General features: G+C 39.5%; 1 protein-coding gene across 3 annotated transcripts in view; it reads right to left on the reverse strand.

Annotated features, from left to right (window-relative positions):
* Nucleotides 1-20,052, reverse strand: part of GRM7 (glutamate metabotropic receptor 7) — a 553,977-nt gene that overhangs the window by 189,231 nt on the left and 344,694 nt on the right. For all 3 annotated transcript variants that reach the window (XM_032784200.2, XM_032784198.2, XM_032784197.2), the window contains exon 6: nucleotides 4,523-4,723. In XM_032784200.2, coding sequence (XP_032640091.1) covers nucleotides 4,523-4,723 — 201 coding nt within the window. The remainder of the gene's footprint in view (nucleotides 1-4,522; nucleotides 4,724-20,052) is intronic.

The raw sequence follows: 20,052 nt of genomic DNA on the forward strand, positions 1-20,052 counted from the left end.
CTAAGTTAAGTACAGCAAAATAATTTTAAATGTGATTCTATATTAATATGTATTCACCATTAGTATTTATTTATAGTAATAATTAGCAGCATAATTGATATTGGCTACTTTTTCAGGTTTGTCCTATTTCATGAGTTTAAATTTACTTCATCTGGAAATCTACCCACAAACCAAAAGGAAGTGAAAAGTGGGGGCAGCTATTCAGAGTAAGGAATGGTACATAGTTGTAATCATCTCAGGGTGTAATTCAAGCAGATGATTTCTGAGTTGCCTGTCTTTGATCCCAGTGTGGGTCTGGCAGCATATTTTGGCGCACAGTGACCACCATTTGATTGCAAAGGTCTAACTCTTTCATGTGCCTGTTTTAAAGTTACTACAGTATTTTATTCTGTGCTCTGTTTATTTTTTCAGACTATAAGAAACAATGAGAAGTGGTACTAGGAAACCTGCAGGCTGAAGCATATTATTTTCATAACTGGTGCTATTTATTATTTTAATTTTTCTTATTATAACAGGGAGAGGGAAGATTTTCTTGGGGATACAGACTGACATACATCTTTTTTTTTTCTTTCATTAAGAATTGTAAGACTCCACAGTCCCATCAAGCAACTTGGAAAGCTAGTAACATGCTCTTCCCTGGTGCTGCCTGCACATTCAGTAGTGTTATGAAATATTAATCCATCTGTTCCCAATGAACAAGTAACACACACACTAAATTCAGTACATGATGCCCCTTTCACATGAAAAATCTCACTGCAAAGACACAATTTATTGGATTTTGCAGGATTTGTGTCTCTAAATCACCACAAAAAACTCATCATGAAGAAAAGTGCAATAGGAGAAGGGTCAGAGTCTTGTTAAGTGTGACAAGCTACTCTTTTTATGACTCACAGTCACTGCAGTTCTGAGGAGCAGCTGTGGTTCATATAAAAATAATCCATCATTTTTCAGGTCATTTTGGAGGAGAGGGGGAACACAGACACTTTGCATCATGAGTTTAATATTCAGAATCTTACTGCATCTGGACTTTTAAAAAAATTATTCTCAACACTGTGAGACAACAATTGAATTCATACTGAGTTCCTACTACAAATCCACAATCTATTCATTAAAATATTGCTTGAGCGATTTCTTTATGAATGTCATGGTCTTTGTAAGGGGGGAAAAAATCCCTGAAGCATGCACAGGCAAGAGGATTTCAGCTGCATAGTTACAAGGAGATCTAAATAGGATTGGATCATAGGTTTAAAATGCACAAGAATGGGATACACATTTTTTTTCCTTCACACTGTTGGGAGAAAGGATTCATGCTGTGCCATTCTCTGTTCTCATTGTAACAAGAATAAGAGAGCAGAAGTTTAATGATGTATATGTCAAATGGTGACATTCAGCCACTGGCCCTCCCAGAAGCAGTGTGTAGCTGTCCAACCCTCCCTGGAGGCTGCACCGAAAGGGGGCACTCAGCTGAGTGGCTCAGTATGTAGGAGAACAATACGGTTTGCAACACATTTAGGCCATGGACTCTGCTTTTTCCAGATCCAATTGGGATGGCATGCACCATCAGAAGCATACCAAGGGATTGCTCTTGGTGCTCTCCAAGTGCAAGGACTGTAGCAATAACAAGGGCTTGGAATGTACCATGCCATCAGGAAATAGTGTCCTCCTGCTCTGCCTTTCCCATCCCCCACCCCTCTGCAATTGTCACAGTCTGGCCCTATCTTTTTAATGAATTATAGTAGTGCGTAAGACATTCACCTCTGACGTGATATCCCAAAGCAGAAAGGAGAAAATATGGCAATAAAAATTCTGTATATTCACTCTACACTTATGTTCCTGTAGTGTTGGGCAATTGCGTTTCACTCTCACTGATTGAAGAAGAAATTTTAAGCTCATACCAGCAGGTGTTCATTTGGGAAGGGGTATACTTTACATACAATAGGACACTGCTTGACTCAGCAGGGAGACAGGGTTCCCAATAGCCCTTCTGCAAAAGGCCTGGCACAGAGTTAGACAAGCCAGACAAACAACTGGCCCTACCCCTTCACAACTATGAAAGCACACACATTTATTGTGACTACAGTAATAGAACATTACGGACCTGGTATATTTTATAATAGACGGGGGCATGAAATAGAAAGGGAACAGTGCTCCAAGAACATCTCTCCAGAGCCTTGGCAATGAGCCTCGGATGTGACTGCACCCTTTGCAGCTACGTGCACAAACATGTATGCAATTATTTCATGTGAATGAGCCAAGAGAAAGTAAACTCTGCACATGAATAATACATCTTAAAGACACCTAATGCTTCCAGGAACATTATCTAGGGCCAGCTTTAAATGGCCAAGAGAATAAATAGGTTAAAATTATTATTTTAAGTTCTGCTACCTTCTTGAAGCCTCCATGCTGTTTATGAGTTGTATTAAAAAAAATACCTATGGCTTATGTAACCAACCACAACTAGAGGAAAAAATCTTGCAAAAAAAATGGGTGAATAAATTGAAATAATGAATATACCTGAGAAAACTGAAATCCAGGCAAAATCTACTAAGTCAATTATTTCCTCAGCTCTCTTAAAATGATAGGATGACCATTGAACTGCGCTACTTTCCAAGTGCCTCCTTGAGGCCTCTGGAGGAGAGAGAGATAAATGATCTGCTACCGAATTCTAGGATGGCCAAATTAGTAAAAATTACACAAATACCATATTTCTCTGAAAATAGGATTTTCCATATCTTCCTATTTCTGGAAAAAGAACACAAACAGAATGTTACAAAGCAAAAAATAATACTATCTGCTCAGTTTATTAGTCCAGCAGTATTTGGCTTCTGGCAGTAGCTAGCACCAGGTAATCCAAAGAAGAGGGAAAAATATTTACTGCATCTCATTTGATACTCTATGCCAATTATGCAATGCTTTACCTGGAGGAAAAAAATCCTTCCTGACTACAGTGATGAAGTTAGACCATGAAGTACAAGATTTATCTTCCTCATCTGGGTCTCCGAGTCCCTTTTCTTTTCTCTCTCTCTCCCTCTCTAGTTATTAGATTGTAAATTCCCAGGAGCAGAGAAGGTGGCCAATGTTTTCAAGCCTTAGGAACCCAAAGTTAAACAGTTCTATCCTTAGGCAGGCACCTAAATAAAACCTTGATCCAGCAAAGCACTTTAGCTTATGCCAAACTTTCAGTTTGTGAATAGTCTCAGTAGGGTCACAAAACTGATTTTCAGAGGTGCTGAGCATCTTTGGCTATCACCAAAACTTCACTAAGAGTTGTATGACTCCCATTCACCACTTTTGAACATGAGTCCTCATTTAGGCCTAAATATGGATTTAGATGTCTAACTTTAGGCTAACAGGTTTTAAAATGTAAGTCTGGGTCTCCCTCTTGCAGAGTGCTGAGGCAAACAGTTTAAAAAACTCTTGCTACATGTATTAGCAAAGTTTATAAAGAGGAAAAAATGTTTATATTAGAAGCTAACTTCTGTGACTGTTCAATTGTCCTGGTGCTGGGGGTGGGCTCACAGGAATCTCCTTATGTATGTTAATGAAGCAAGTAACTTTTAAACAGAATTTTCAGAGGTTGGGAAATCCTGCTATAGTATTTAGGCCAGATTCATAGACACTAGCACAGGGAAGTATATATGAAAGGCTATCCTGTACCTCAAGGAAGGGCTGGTGTTAGGTTTGCCAATGTCCTTATTGGGATCAGCGGGAGCACCTTTATTAGGAGGATGAATCATAAGCACCTGAGGTGATATACTGGATCAAACTAACTTTAGCTTGTCTACATCCACATTTGCCTTTTGTGCTGTATTCTCACTTTAAGCCTTCTAGAGGAATGGAAGTTGCAACAACCTTCACCACAGGGGACTTTCTGGTTAGCAGGTCTATATCACTTGATTTGAAACCTGAAAATGAATCTGTCCCTTACACTCTAAACTGTTGTCCTAGTGAAAATGACAGACAGGCTGAGTTCTGTGTGACAAATAACTACCTTTTTTTTTGCCCCACCTAGGTGGAAATGATACACATCAAAGGATATGGTTTGGATGATGCTAAAAAACTATGCATTGCCTATAGTTGCTGTGGGTTTCTTTTTTAAGCAGCGAGGTCCAAATTAGGCATTATATAAATCAGAGAGATGGGATATATATTTTTTGCCTATCACCCACTTTTGCTGATGAGAGAAAATTTTGAGGTTATTAGCAGACTTCAGTGGTTTCATCCTAATTTCTAAGTGCAGTCATCATAAAAGGGATGCACAGTTTAGTACCTTTTGCACAATAGAAGCTAAGGACTTGACTAGCTGGAGTACTGCACGTCAGAAATATAATCATATATATAAAACTCACTGCTTCAAGGAAAGCAGCACACAACCAAATGAATGCTAAACATGAACTATATAAATGATGGCCACTCCATTTGCTAAGAAATCCAGTGAAATAATAAATAATTGATTGACTAATTAAATTTAAAAATCTTATGTTCTCTGAAGTGCTTTGGATACATATTGCTTTGGACTCACCATTAAAGTTAACATTGCGTATATACTTCAGCAATTTCTTGCCTCCTGCTTGTTCCATCTCCGGACAGATCCCAGGGTAATCAGCACAAAGATCCTTGTTCATATGATGGAGGGCATGAGCCATGGCATACACAGCATCAATCACAAACTGAACTTTCCCCTCTTGTTCATAATGGGAATCTTTTCCAATTCTCTCCTGCCCTGCACATAAAAACAAACACACACACACACACAAAGAGAAGGATGGTGAGGAACAGAATTCTCTGGGTGCTGAATACAAGTCAATCCACTTCATGCAGCATTAAAGAAATGAAGGTGGTTAGCCAGGGCAGGATTTTGAAGAATATGGTTATGATTTCATTTTTTTATTGCATTTTTAAATGAAAAAAATGAATCTTCAACCCTTGACACTGTGACCATTCAATTTATAGACAAAGAATTCACAATGGCAAATCAGGTCCTAACCACAGAAATGGCAGTACAATCAACAGGGATCCATCTCAGATAGAGAGAGAGAGAGAGGCTGGACTCTGTATGCTGAAAATATTGGAGTCTCTGAATGAAGAAAGCACATTAAAACAATGCAGTGATGGTATTTTAAAGTCTGATGCTACATTCTGCCTTTCATATATCAGTCTCTCATTGAAAGACGTAACCAGATAAAGAATGGAAAGAATCAAACTAAAGGAAGATTAGGAGAATTCAGTTAACATGCCTACTGTAAATACATCCTGAAGAAGCACAGTATTCATGCATTTACTGCGCACTTCTCTTCTTTTCCTGTAGGAATTAATGAGTCCTTCAAAATCTATCGATTGCCATCAAAATGCAGAACCTTAGCTTAAAGATTCCAAATGTACACAGTCAAATGAATTAGTGCTGTCACCAGATACCAACAAGGAAATAAGCAGTGATGCTTCAACAATAATTATTTTAAATGTTTTATTATTTCTTATTTGTATTACATTAGCAATGGAATTAAGGTCCCATTGTGTTCGGTGCTGCACACATCCTGCACCAAAGAACTTACACTCTAAATATTATCCCCATTTTACAGGTAGGGAACATGGGCACAGAGAGATTAAATGATTTTCCCAAGGTCACACAGGAACTCCGTAGTAGAGCGTGAAATTGAACCCAATAGTCTGATACGAGTATAGTGCCTTAGCCATTGTTCCTTTATGTCACAGCAAATTGTGATAAACAAATATGTGACTGATAATGGGACTACAAAAATAGTTATTTATTGGATTTTTTTTAAAAAAATCATAGTTTAAGTCAAAAAGTAAAGAAATAAAACTAGGGCTAGTCAAAAAATATTAATCCAATATAATATTTGAATAATACACCTCTACCTCATATAATGCTGTCCTCAGGAGCCAAAAAATCTTACTGCGTTATAGGTGAAACCGTGTTATATCAGACTTGCTTTGATCCACTGGAGTATGCAGCCCTGTCTCCCCAGAGCACTACTTTACCGCATTATATCCGAATTCGTATTATATTGGATCACATTATATTGAGGTAGATGTGTATTTATGACATTTCTTGTATACTTTATTCAGGGAATATTACCTATCTGTCCCTAAACTATATCTATATACCTTTATCTATCTATCTATCCATCCATCCATCCATCCATCCATATATAAAATATGTATGTGAGAGAGAGAGAGTGTCAGCATTCCTCATGCACAAAAGTGTACACAGCTGGACAAGTTTGTGACAGATATGGGAAAACCTTACGAATTCAGTTAATATACCTTACTGAGTTTAATATCTTTGCGGTCCATTGTATTGAAAGTATAAATGCGTATGCTTTTGTGGGAACTTTCTTCGTAGGAAGAAGGATTAATACAATCTTTGGGAGATAATGGGAACTTCAGAAGAGTGTGTTCAACAATATAGCAGATACTGATCACCTGTTACCGGAGAAAAGTTCAAAGACTCAGTCTGGATTTTCCAGGGACCAACAGATAAAAGACTTTTTTTTTGATAAACAGTCTGGTTTTACACAAGCTTAGGGCTGTCTTCCTGATATATCAAAGGACAAGACCTCTGGGCCATGGAGGGCCTCAATCCTTAGGGAAGGGTTGGAAGGACTTGGCTTACTGAGACCCCATAAGATTGCATACTAGTTCCAAGCTAACACTGTTATGAACTTGTGACAACACAAGAGACCTCTTTTGAAGGAGTCACCTACCAGAGAACATGATGGAGCAAGTGAGGTGAGCTCTGGCAAGCTTATTCACTTTTGTGTAGGTTCTTCTATTATTTTTACTATGTTTTCTCTGTAATGCTTATACCCCAAGAATAAAACAGGATTGGATAGGAAGTGTTGTGTGGTAACTTGTAATTGTGACAATTGCGTTATTCACCATCTCTAAGGAGAAAGACATAGCGAGTTTACGTAGGCAATTTGACTTTTGCTGGTGAATTCAGAGTATAATCAGGGAACTGTGCACCCTGAAAATACCCTGGTCATGAGGGAGAGGCATATGTCTCTGCCCAAGAGAGGTTACAGCCAGGGAGCTAGAAGCTTGTGAGTAGGTGCCCTTGCTGGACTACAGAGGGGGAATACAAGTGCAGTTGTTCTGAACTGTGACAACATCTGCCAGTAACAAATATGGGACAATGATGTCCGAGAGGTAAACAAAGTACAATATTAGGAGCCAGGACTCCTCAGTTTTATTCCCCAGTCTGCCACTCTCTTGTTGTTTTACCTTTGGCAAGAAACACTCACATGATTCAATTTGTCCAGCAGTAATAAGTGTTGTTATACTTATCAGTCTCACCAGGGTTTTGAGAAATGTAATTACTGGTTGTTAAGTGTTCCTGGATACTTTGATGACATAATGGTATGGCACTGCAAAATATTACTTTTTGAACAGCTGTAATATCACAGTCCACTTGTTCAATTACTTACTATATGACACCTTCTTCCAACCTCAGCTTGAGGATCCTTCTGCAGTTACAAAGATCCCAGTCTTACGAAGAGCTGTGTGCAGTCAGACCCATGGTACTTATGTAGAGTCCCACTGAAATTAGTGGAGCTCTATATGGACTTGGTTGTGGAATCTGGGTCTAAAGAGGAACTGACTCGCAGTGGCAATATGGAAGAATAAATATGCAGGCTTTTAAAGACCCCCGTCCCCAGCCCCAAACAAGTCCTCACAAACATTTCGTGATCTTTAATCATTTAGGATGGAGATTTAGGTGAAGAAATTATTTTTGCTATCATCCTTAATTTGAATGATACTGACAAATGACAAGCTCTAGCTCACATCAATTTCCACTTTTAGAATGGGTATGTGAAAAGTCACACTGTTAGCGAGTTTTTGGAAAACACATGAATGTGGCAGAGGACAAAATTCACCATTTCTGCTGCAGAAAAGGTTTTGTTTTGTTTTTCCTGATAATAATCAATCAATCAATCAATCAATCAAACATGGCAGAATTCCACCTTGGAGTGTGGTAAGAACTTGACTGGGTTAATGAATTGCTTTTCACTCCCACTCACATGGCCAGATTCTCAGTCTTGGGCTGAGAAAGCACAAAGACAACAGAAAGCTGCCCTAAAAGATCAGGGTACAGAACAGAGTATTAGGGCCTTTTTTAACCTTACACTCTGCTCAGCTGCACCTAGGATAAACTCATGCACCTGATGATCAGGCCCACAGTAGAACAAATTGAGTCTAAATACATCCTATAAATTATGTGCAGTGAATTCTGCTAATATTTTCTATCCTTTTCCCCTGTCCTGTCTCTGTCTTGTCTATTTAGATTGTAAGAGCTTCAGGTCAATCACTTTCTCCTTTCTCTCTGTATGGTGCCTAGCAGAGTATGGCCTTGGTTTTGGTTGGTTTGTAGGCACCACTGTAAAAAATAGGATTAATAATAGTTACCTTTGGACACAGAGGTTGTAGGCAAAATCTCCTAAGTTTTTTTTAGGTCATTTCTGCACTGAATGCAGCCTATTTTTGTGGGGGAAACACAAAGATTTAACATATGATCAACCCAACTTGAACCAAACACACAAACTGCTTACAATCAATCCACAGCGTAACAATAAAACATAATTGAGTAAATGTTGTATAATGAGGACCGCCAAGGAGATCACTGTCTTCCTATGGGTATTTCATTACCAGAATGAGAGGCTAAATATGTTCTGGAAATTATTTGCAGTGAATCATTTACTCAGTTGTACCTGAGACCAGCAAATATAAAATTCCTCCATATACATTTTCAACATTTGTGCAATTTCCCTCCCCCATACAGGCTGCCAAACTGCAAAGTAACAAACTGCAAACCTCTGTTCTGCCAACCTACACATTATGATTAAGATATTCTCTGGTGTAAAGCTCAATTATAATTCAAATCTAGACTAGCAACATCCAGTTTCTTGCAAATAATTCAGCAAGGTGAAATAGGTTCCAGGTTTTGAAGATTTACCTACTGGCCTTTTTTACCATTCCACTCTCCTCTCATTGATTACAGACCAGATTACATTTCCAGACACTGACAAGGAAAATGCTTTTAAGTGGCCTTAGCTGAGCTGAGCTACATAACCAAATTAGTAATGCAACAGAAAGGCAAGCCAAGGGAAGTGATCTTGGAATTGAAACTCTGAACACAAACAATACAGATTAAACATATTAAATGCTAGAAGCATATGCATGGAAACACAGAAGGGGGAAGAAAACCTTTACTAGCAAAATTATCTGTGGAAGGAGACTGAGCAAAAATCCATAAAACGCAGTTGCATGCATGAATATAAAGGCAAATAAAGGGCTGAAAATCTGAGAAGAACTTGCAGTGATGATATGATTATTTGTAGATCAAAATAACCATTTCTTATCTATACACTATATACCCAACACATATGCATACTATAAACCCCAGATCTGTAGAGCTGTGCATATGCAACTTGTGCATACAAAAATATATGCATACAATTTGCATGTGTAATTTCTGGACTCGCACATGTAATCACAATAATTACTTATGCTAAAAGAATACTTAAAAATCCACTCAAAGAAAATTGACATATCTTTGGAATAAACTTTTCATTTCATACCTATTTTAAATTGACAGAAGCCTCTGCAGAACAATGAATTCTACATATATATACATAGTCTAAAAATTGTTTTTAATACAATTTTATGATAAATTTATCTAAAACTATACATACACTGTAAGAGTTGAGTGGCATGGACCTTTTATTTTAAGTAATTCTCAAGCAAGAGATGGAAATTACTGCACAAAGCATTGCACAAATTGTTGGTAGCAAAACACAATTTAGAAAATAACTCAGTGATCATAACAGCGTATACAAAACTTTTGTTTGGTTTTCAGAACTCAAATCCTGTACCGCTCAAACAGGTGCAAGCTAGAAGAGGTTTCTGGGCATTAGCATGCAGATAGGAACGCAACTTGAATAATCACTATGTGGCACAACTCAGTAGTAAGGTTATCCAATAAGCAGCAAGACCCAGTTCGGAAGTGTTTTACAAAAATTATGCCCAGATTTTTTTTTTCAAACAACAACAAAAGAAAATACTGAAACCACAAGGAATAACAGCTCCAGTAGGTCCAGACAGTTTTCAAATGACTACTCCTCATGCAGCTCTCTCAGCCAGAAGCTAAGGAGTTTTATAGAAAGTTTCCCTAGCCAGGATGGGAAGAGAAGTCCATCCCCTGACTCTGAGCAGTTGAGAACCCAAATGGCCAATCAGCTCTCTCTCTTTCACTTCATGCTCCATCACTCTATATTCCGATAAACGGACATTTGGGAATTCAAGTTTAATGAGTCACACTGAATTTATTACATAAAGTCATTCATTTACTTAAAATTAAATTATATCACCATGTTAAAATTGCTACTGTCTGACTGTAAAACAATTCTCAAACAGTCAATCTTTGAACATGCAGAGCACTTCTAGAACACAACAGTAAGCCCTGGGCAGCAGCAAAGGAAAAAGAGAATCCATGTATGAACCTGTCAGATTTTTCTAAATGGAGCAAAATTATCATTTTAACAATCAGCTCACAAAGTTACAGCCAGTAGCTGTAGGTGGCTATATAATAAACTCTCTATTAATATCTACCTGAGGACTCCGTATACAACAAACTACTATGTAATCTTTTACTTTAAAAAGAAATCCTTTATGTAATAAACAACAATTGGTCCATTTTTGGCAGTTTAGGCAGAGAAGAAAATTTGAAGGAACATGGAAAAAGGCACCTCAGAAAGGGGAACTTGAAGACAATTTATTATAATGTTACTGCAGCATTTTAGGCTATTACTCTGAATAGTTTTTGGTGGCATGTGAGAAAGGAAGATGTTTGCTTTTTGCTTCTGGTTTATTCTCACTGCTGTTAATACCTTCCATGAACAGAAAAAATCAGTAGAATTTAAATATGTACAATATTGGTATTGATTGTGCATACTGTCCTGACACACTTGCTTTTCACATTTTAAAATTTCATACACAATCCTCATGTTACTCCTCCCTTTTGTGATATTAGGGGAGTAAAGCAAATGGACAGGAAGTCCAACTTGAATCTCCTTCTTTGCTTCTATTAAAGCCCTGGATGATGCTGACTGCTACCTCAGTTAAAGAGAGAAGATGAAGTTGGTGCTGCTTCCACATTGAAGACTCCTATAACATGCTACCTAGGAATGGTCAGAAATTCTTTGACAGAAGATGAAGAAATGCAGTTCCCTTCTGTAACAGACAGAACTGCTGTTGATATCAGCCACTGCACAACACAGAGTGCTGTAATGTACATATGCCAAAGTAATGAAGAGGCATCTAAAGTTCATCACTACAGTCAGGTTGGGCTACTTTAAGAGTGATGTGAAAGAGCACAATCAAAGATTGAGAAGTCGCTGGAGTCTGGTTGAAAGAAGGGCAATGTTACATGGAAAGCTGCATAGGCAGCCAAGAGGAAGACCACCTCAAACACTTATTCAAGCCATAGTCAAGAGACTGATAGTAAAACCAGGGAAGAATTATTGAGAACTAAATAAGGAGGACATTTAAAAAGGTGACACTGATGGAACGTGCAATATCAAAAAGCATTTTTGAAACTTTGGGAGTTTTAGTATTACTCTAGCACGCAAGATACATTCAAAATAATTAAAGCTGGGGCTGACCCTACAATTATGTCATGTTGCTATGTGATGTCACATAGAAAATATGGCTTTTAAACATTATGTTTGAAACCACAGGGCTTAGGGAAAAAGATGAAACCCTAAATATTATGTGAGAGAGTGCCTCATATCAATAACTCATGTATTCTATAGCCATTGTTGATGGCCATTAAACAGAGCCTCAACCAGACTTCTTCAGATAAAGGTTGCATCACAAAGTCTTACATAAGAGCTGACAGGGAAGAAAAGTGGTAGACATCTCAAGAATTAGGTCAAAAGCCCCTCATAGAAAAAAGAATGAAAAGCTATGTTAAAAGAGATCTAAACATGGGTATTGTAAAACTTCTACCCACCAAACTTCTGTGCAATTTATCTTGTTACTAATGTGCACTATGGAGCCAAAAGATAATACAGAAAATATCCTTAACATTCATTCATCTAACCATCTCGGGCCTGAGTAACCTCTGAATTACTACAGTTTACTCGGTTTCTATGGAGGAAAACCAGTGTAACACTCTAATAACAGAGAGGTAATCTGGGCCCATTTTTTGCTTTCCAAACCCAGTGTCTGTGAAGATATCCTAATCACTCAGTCAGTTGGGGTAAGGGCAAGTGATAGCAAGCACTCTTACCTCCAACCAGGGCCAGTGCAACCATTTAGGCGAACTAGGTGGTTGCCTAGGGCGCCAAGATTTGGGGGCGCCGCCCAAAATTTTTTAAATGGTTGCAGCGGCTGCTGCGTAGTCTGAGCTGCCGGCGGCAGCAGCTACCTGCAGCCCGGCAGCTTAGGGCGCCCCCAGGGTCAGCGCGCAGCCGCGGCAGCCCGGCAACTTAGGGCGCCCCGGGGTCAGCGTGCAGCCGCGGCAGCCCGGCAGCTTAGGGAGCCCTGGGTCAGGAAGCCACCACGGCGGTCCGGCAGCTTAGGGCGCCCTGGGTCAGGAAGCCGCCGCGGCGGCCCGGCAACCCAGGGTGTCCCCCGGGTCAGGGAGCCGCCACGGTGGTCCGGCAGCTTAGGGCGCCCCGGGTCAGGAAGCTGCTGTGGCGGTCCGGTAGCTTAGGGCGCCCCGGGTCAGGAAGCCGCCGCGGCGGCCCGGCAACTCAGGCGTCTCCTGGGTCAGGAGCCGACGCTACCGGCGGTCCGGCAGGCTAGGCGCTCCTGGGTCAGGGAAGCCCCGCCGCGGCGGTCCGGCAAACCCAGGGGCCACCACCCAGGGTCAAGGGATCCGCGAGACCCGCGCGGGGGACGGCGAAATGTCCCGGCGCCTAGGGCGTCAGAAATCCTAGCGCCGGCCCTGCCTCCAACCCCATCTTCAGCATCAGTTTTGCAGATGCTCTCCCCTTTCATGCCCTCTGAAGTAGCTAAGCAGAATGTTGTATCCTGCTGTACATATGGCTCCAGAAGTAAATTCATTTACGTGCTCTGCCTCCCGCAACTATTATTGTTAAATATACCTGGAAAATACAAAAGTCATTAGAATGTTACAGATAACGATTTTTTTTCTTCTGTAGCTTCAGCATCATACATGTGTGTGTCTGCTGGGAGAAACTCTTCTTGAATCCACAGCTAGAGAGCATTAAGATGTCCCTGGAGAATCTCAGAAGAGTAAGGGTTGACATGATAGAGAACCAACAGATGGGCTCAAATTTCAGGTATAAAATGAGAAGCCACGACAACTCTCCATGCTGCCATAAGATGCAAAAATAGAAGCAAAACATAAAGCCTATTCCCATTATGATCTTGAATCTATTGTTGCTTCTATCACACAGCTGTTTTTGTTTGTTCTTCTAGTTAGAGATATATTCCTGGTCATGCACCAACTCTATTTCCTGCACTCTCACCACACCCGACAGCTCAAATTTAAGACAAAACATGGTTAAAGGAGAGTGCATTATTGTCCCATTGGATTTTTAAAGGAATATCTAAGTACAGCAGGAGAAGAGAAAACACAGTAGCTATTATGGACCAAGAGTGTGAGTCACTTCCAAAAGATTTATCTGCAGATGTTGACAGAAAGTTTAATCTCACCTCTCGCTGTATTCTCAGCTGTACATCATTGTGATTCCTACAGAAGAGTAGGAAGGACATGATCCTCCTATCAGTTTCATGCAATTCTTTTGAACAGGACAAAACTGGAACACAGAAGAATGGAAAACAAAACAGTGAGGAAGAAGGTCTCTTGTATGAGCAATTCTAGACGACGTAGAAATTGAACACTGGTTTACATTTGCTCATTTTCCTTTGTCTCTTCATATAGAAACATTATATGTTTTCTGTGAGAAAGTAGCCAACTGGATGATTTCTACACCTTCTCTTTCTTAAAATCTCTTTCAGTTTTTGGTCTTTCGTATTCAACTTTGGTTAATCCAGGTCTTCACATACTTCAGTCTGGCATGACATGCATCATGTAGAACACAGCAACTGTAATTTTCATGGCATGCAACTCTCATGCTGGCAAGCATCAAAACTATGTTTCAATGGTGCTTTCATTATATTAATTCAGAAGTCTCTTGTGACAGATTTCTTGTATTTCTGAAGAAGTCATTAAACATGCCTTCAAAGGATAGTCACAGAACACTCAACATTATTAAGAACTGATAGCAATTATTAAAAGTGATTTAATTTAAAAAATGCAGCATACTTATCGTCTCAAGTAAGCAGCCATAATTTATGTAAACAATATTTCAGCAGCTTGCTAAATGCTGACATCAAAATATTCACTCCTCATATGTTTGTGAATCCAGCATATATGGTAGAAATTAGAGTCACAGTCTACATATCCAAAAATTCTGTGAATGCTGTCAAAATTCTTCCTATTGCCTGTATATCTTCTTCATCTGTAAATGGCACAGTCCAGACAGGATACAATGACATAACAGCATTTGTTACTTGTGTCAGGTATTTCAAATATATTATTCTGTAATGACATTCAGAGTTATGTAACACACAGACTATAAACAAAGAAACCTTAATCTGTGTAATTGCTTCTGCTCTTCTGTTGACAAGAATACATACCTACATGTAGGACAGGAAGAAGGAGACAAGTGTAACACTGATCTATCCTGCTCCCTTGAGATCAAGTACTGTACATATATTTAGGACATCAATCCTCTCCAGGGTAATGTTAGAGACATTACTTTCCTGTAACCCACAGTTGATATAGACACAGCTATAAATATCGGCAGTGCAGGGGGTCTGAAGACCACTTCTTGTATGTCAAAGAAGCTAACTCATATGATTTATAGCTCTGTTTAAAATTTTATAGAATACCCCTCTGAGCTCTAGACGTACTAACAACAAACTGATGAGTGAATATAATTAATTCAAAATACTAAGGATCTGACAACCAAGCCACTTTATAATATAATCCTGTCACGGGATGCTCTGCTTACTGCTGGGTGGCACCCCTTTCTCATGATTTGGAGGATTAGCGCCACCCAGGTCAGTACCCTCTTTCTGGTCTTCCAACATCGCTGTTCTTCTGCTCACAGAATCACAGTATGGCTGCTTCATGACTTAGCCCTCTGGCCAGGTCACACTGTAATTTCCCTTTCCAGGGACATGCTGGCCACTGCTTACCGCAGCTCCCATTGTCCGGGAATGGCTGCGGGTGGCCGTGCCTGTGGACTTTCAGTGTAAACAACCATCTTGCGGCCCACCAGTGGATTACCCTGATGGCCCCCGGGCTGCCCACCACTGAGTTAAACCTTATTAGGTTCTAGCCCTTTTCTGAGTGGTTCCCATCACCCCTTCTGTCTCCCTCACCTCAGGAGCAGATACTGCAGGCTTCCTCCCTGCCTGTCCCCTCCCATTTTTTCCAGCCTTCTGGCATTATAGAAGCCCCGCCTTTTCCATCACAGGTGAGCTTCCTTCTAATTAACTCCCCCCACTCAGCCTACATCTCTCCCGTTTGCACTTAATTAGCTGATTGGGCTCACCTGGCCTAATTCGTCACTCTCAGAGCCAGTGTGAGCAATGCACCCCATCACAAATCAACATGGGATAAGATCGCATGACGCCACCATCATATCCCATAACATAACTGCATAGTAGAATTTATATATTGTGACAGACCACTGGGGTACAGGAGTCTGGTAGAGGGCAGATATACTGGTCACTGGATGAGTAGTTTTCTGTTCCCTGAGTGACCAGAGCAGGGGCTGCACTAGAATAATCAGGAAACTGCTAGAACCAATTAAGGCAGACAGACTGATTAGATCACCTGCAGCCAATCAAGGCAGGCTAATCAGGGCACCTGGGTTTAAAAAGGAGCTAATTCCAGTCAGGCGGGGAGGAGCCAGAGGAGAGGAAGTGCGTGTGAGGAGCTGGGCGCAAGAGGCACAAGGAGCTGAGAGTGAGAAGGTGTGCTGCTGGAGGAGTAAGGAGTACAAGCGTTATCGGACACCAGGAGGAAGGTCCTGTGGTGTCGATAAAGAAGGTGTTTGGAGGAGGCCATGGGGAAGTAGCCCAGGGAGTTGTAGCTGTCATGCAGCTGTTACAAGAGGCACTATAGACAGCTGCAATCCACAGGGCTCTGGGCTGGAACCCGGAGTAGGGGGCGGGCCCGGTTTCCCCCCAAACCTTCCAACTCCTGATCAGACACAGGAGGAGTTGATCCAGACTGTGGGGCAGATCACTGCAGTGAGCAAATCTGTCAATAAGCGCAGGACCCGCCAAGGTAGAGGAGGAACTTTGTCACAATATCAGTCTAAAGTCACCATAAATAATAAGACCTTTCGGTTCCTACCTCAAAATCCTCACTCCATTCGGTAAGATCCAGAAGAATGCTTTCAAGTTCCTATTCAAAATTAACAAAAACATCTCTTTCAGACAAGGAGGGATGCCAGTTCTACTCAAAGACCACCTTTCTAGTCCAGAGTAGCTGTATGCTCAGGCTGTGCTATAACCCAGGGAAAGAGAGAGACAATCCCTTAGATAGTCAGTACCCAAACCATTTGTGGCTTAAGTGTAATGACTGAAGAAGCCTCTCCTCTAATCTGGTCTGCAGGCAACCTTTAACATCAAACTATATCTCCAAGGTACCATTACTCTAATAAATAGAGATAACCTCATATCTGAAGACAAATTTGGAAATCGCCATGATTGCCCTATATAAATGATGGGCAGGAATCTCTTTTATACTGTGGAATTTGCTAGTTAATGTCCATTTTTACTGATTTTCCTGTAGGGTATATGCAATAGTAGACATTAAGAACCTGATTCTACTCCCACTAACACTGAGGTAAATAAGAGGTAACTCCATTGAAAATGAATGGAAAACTGGTATAAGTAACAAGAGAATCAGGCTGTAACTATGCCTTACAACTTATTCTTCCATTGAAATCATAAGGAAATGTCCTGTACTGTAACTGGCCTTCACAAATTACTAATAAAGTTAACAACTATTCTGGAGTTATTAGCACTGAGTCCTCTAGATGTTATTACTAACATCACCAATATTCTGTAATACAATCATCTTGATTATGTTAATTTATAACAGCATCTTAACCCTGAGTGGAAGTGTTCCATATATCTAGCTTTACCTTACCCAGTGAGAAGGATAGAGGAAAGCCCCCAAAAGTCCTAGCTTTGGGATGGATGAAGACACAGAATCTCCTTCTGGAGGGTGAAAGTGGCAGCAGCCAATCTTCAAGCCTCTGGGCTGGAGCAGTTTGCACAAAGCTTTGATGACATGAAGCTTTCATCTGCTGGGTCACTTTCTATTCTCAGTTATGCTGATACATCACCAATATGCCAGCTGCTGCACTTGGTTACGTGTGCATGTATGTAATATGTTATAGGTTAGTTATAAGATAGACCTCTTTTTACTTTCCATCACTTACAGCCTGAGCCATATTCAATACACTTCATATTCCTGTCTAAACATCCCATGTAACACTGAGAACCACAGCCATAAATATTGTTGGCATGTTAATAGATTCAGCATAATGAAGGAACAGTGAACTCAGCATGCTATACTACTGAAGTCTAATGTGAGCAAGCAGAACAATTTTCTAGTGAATGGCATCAATGATCAACAAAACAAATATAAGGAACAGAGTCGTGATTTATAATTGGACCTACGATACTAGCTTTATATTTGTATCATAGGAAAAAAACATGTAACGTGAGTACAAATGGTCACATTACATGTACAGAAGAAAGCTAAACTACAGCTTGGTTTTGTTGTTGGCACGTCACTTCCGGAATGTGGAAAAATACGCAATGCAACAGCTTGCATTTTAGGAAGATGAACAATTTTATAACCACAGAGAACTTTTACATTAAAAATGGACATTTCAAGCTTGGTTAAATTTTGGATGCATCTACCTTGGCAGTGTCCTTTTTGAAATTAAGACATATATTTGAAGTCTCATAACCCTAAAAGAGATTTATTTTTTAAAATGAAATTTCACATGTCATTAGTCATAATGCAGCATTATTCACTGGGGTATTATAGAGAAAATATTTTGCTTAGAAACAGTTGCACATAGCCAGTCAACTTTCAGACTAGGGTATTACACATTCCACTTATTCCTGAACCAATCCACATTATTTTTATCAAAGAAGCTGATTTTTCATTTCCATGATGATGTATGTCATACATATGGGCACATTAGACAACAGTGAAGCAGTAACAAAATAAGGTAGAGTGCAATCTAGTCTTAAAACCATGGGACTGGACACCAGGACTCCTGGATTCTATTTCCCACTCTACCACTCTTCATGCAACCAAGTACAAATCAGATAAATTAATTCCTGGTGAAAACAGTGAAGTCATTGGACTTATGTCAGGGATGAATTTGACCCAACAGGATTCAGTGAATTTATCTCTTAGAAGGGTACGTTTTAGGGTTGCCAACCCTCTTGGATTGTCCTGGAGTCTCCAGGAATTAAAGATTAATCTTTAATGAAAGATTATGTAATGTGATTAAACCTCCAGCAAACCTCCAACCAAAATTGGCAAGCTTAGTATGATTATGCTTACATATCTCAAAGGAAAGCTGTTTGTAAAACACTGGATATCTAAGTAAAAGGCAGTATTTAAGTGTAAATGATTGCGACTGTGATCATTATAGTTGCTATGACAACACCTATTTTTTCATGTTCTCTGTGTATATATATCTTCCTACTGTATTTTCCACTGCATGCATCCAATGAAGTGGGTTTTATCCCACGGAAGCTTATGCCCAAATAAATTTGTTAGTCTCTAAGGTGCCACAAGTATTCCTGTTCTTTTTGCTGATACAGACTAACATAGCTACCACTCTGAAACCTGTGATTTTAAAGTTGTTAATCAGCATCAAATTTATTAAAAAACTTTATGATCACATTTGTGTTAAAGATTTAAAGTGAGAATGAAATTTAGAGAGAAGAAAACAAATGCAAAAGAAAGAATGTCATCCTTAATATTTTATTTTTTACATAACTGAATTTTTATAATACTTTATTTTCCTATCATTTCCTACTTGAAATGATTGATTCAGTTTCTGTATTTCTAGTAGAGCTTTACATTAACAATATTTTGCTTATTTGTTCTCATAATTAACAATGGTTCCAGCACAACTTTGAAAATTGGCTCTGCTAAGCAACTGTTGCTGACAAGTCACCAGGTGGAACATACGAACCCCAAAACATTTTTTTCTTAGGCCCTGTATAGATAGTGCTTATTTTATTTGAATATTCACTAATTCAGAAGTAAATTCCAAATAGTTTTAGAATTTCAAAGACTTAAAATACATAATGTTATAATGTTTTTAAATAGATGAATATTGCACCTAAAGAAGTCAATGGTATTCTTTTAACTCATCAGTTGCACCTTTAATTTTTCATAGGAGCATAACCTAAATTAAGAAATTGGTAACAAGATCAACTACCACTCACAAGAACTATGCAAACAGCAAACAAAGAAATAAAAAATATAACAGCAAATATAAAAAAGAAATACAAATCAACCACACACCTAAACAAACCAACCAAGCGTAACACCCTGCACAGCACGCCAAAAGGTTAACATAAAATGCAATTGAGTTCCTATGTGATGCTAGGCAAGTCCCTTAAACCACACTTTTCATAGGTGATCACTAATTATGTGTCCCTCACTTTCTGCGTGCTCAACTGCTATCCTGGGGTCTGATCTGCACAATTGCTGAGCACCCACAACTGCATCTGAAGTCAATAGGAGCTGTGTTAAGAAAATATGAAGCGCTATATAATGCTAAGTACTCCAAAAAATGAGATTCTAGGCATCTCAAATTGTGTATCCAAAACCAGTGGAAATTTTTCACCTTAATCTGTGCTTCAGTTCCTTACCTGTAAAATTAAGATAATATCACCTCCCCTTATAGGGAATTATGAAAATGCATTTAGATTGGT

Source organism: Chelonoidis abingdonii, chromosome 17 (assembly GCF_003597395.2).
Source record: "Chelonoidis abingdonii isolate Lonesome George chromosome 17, CheloAbing_2.0, whole genome shotgun sequence".
NCBI lineage: Eukaryota > Metazoa > Chordata > Testudines > Testudinidae > Chelonoidis > Chelonoidis abingdonii.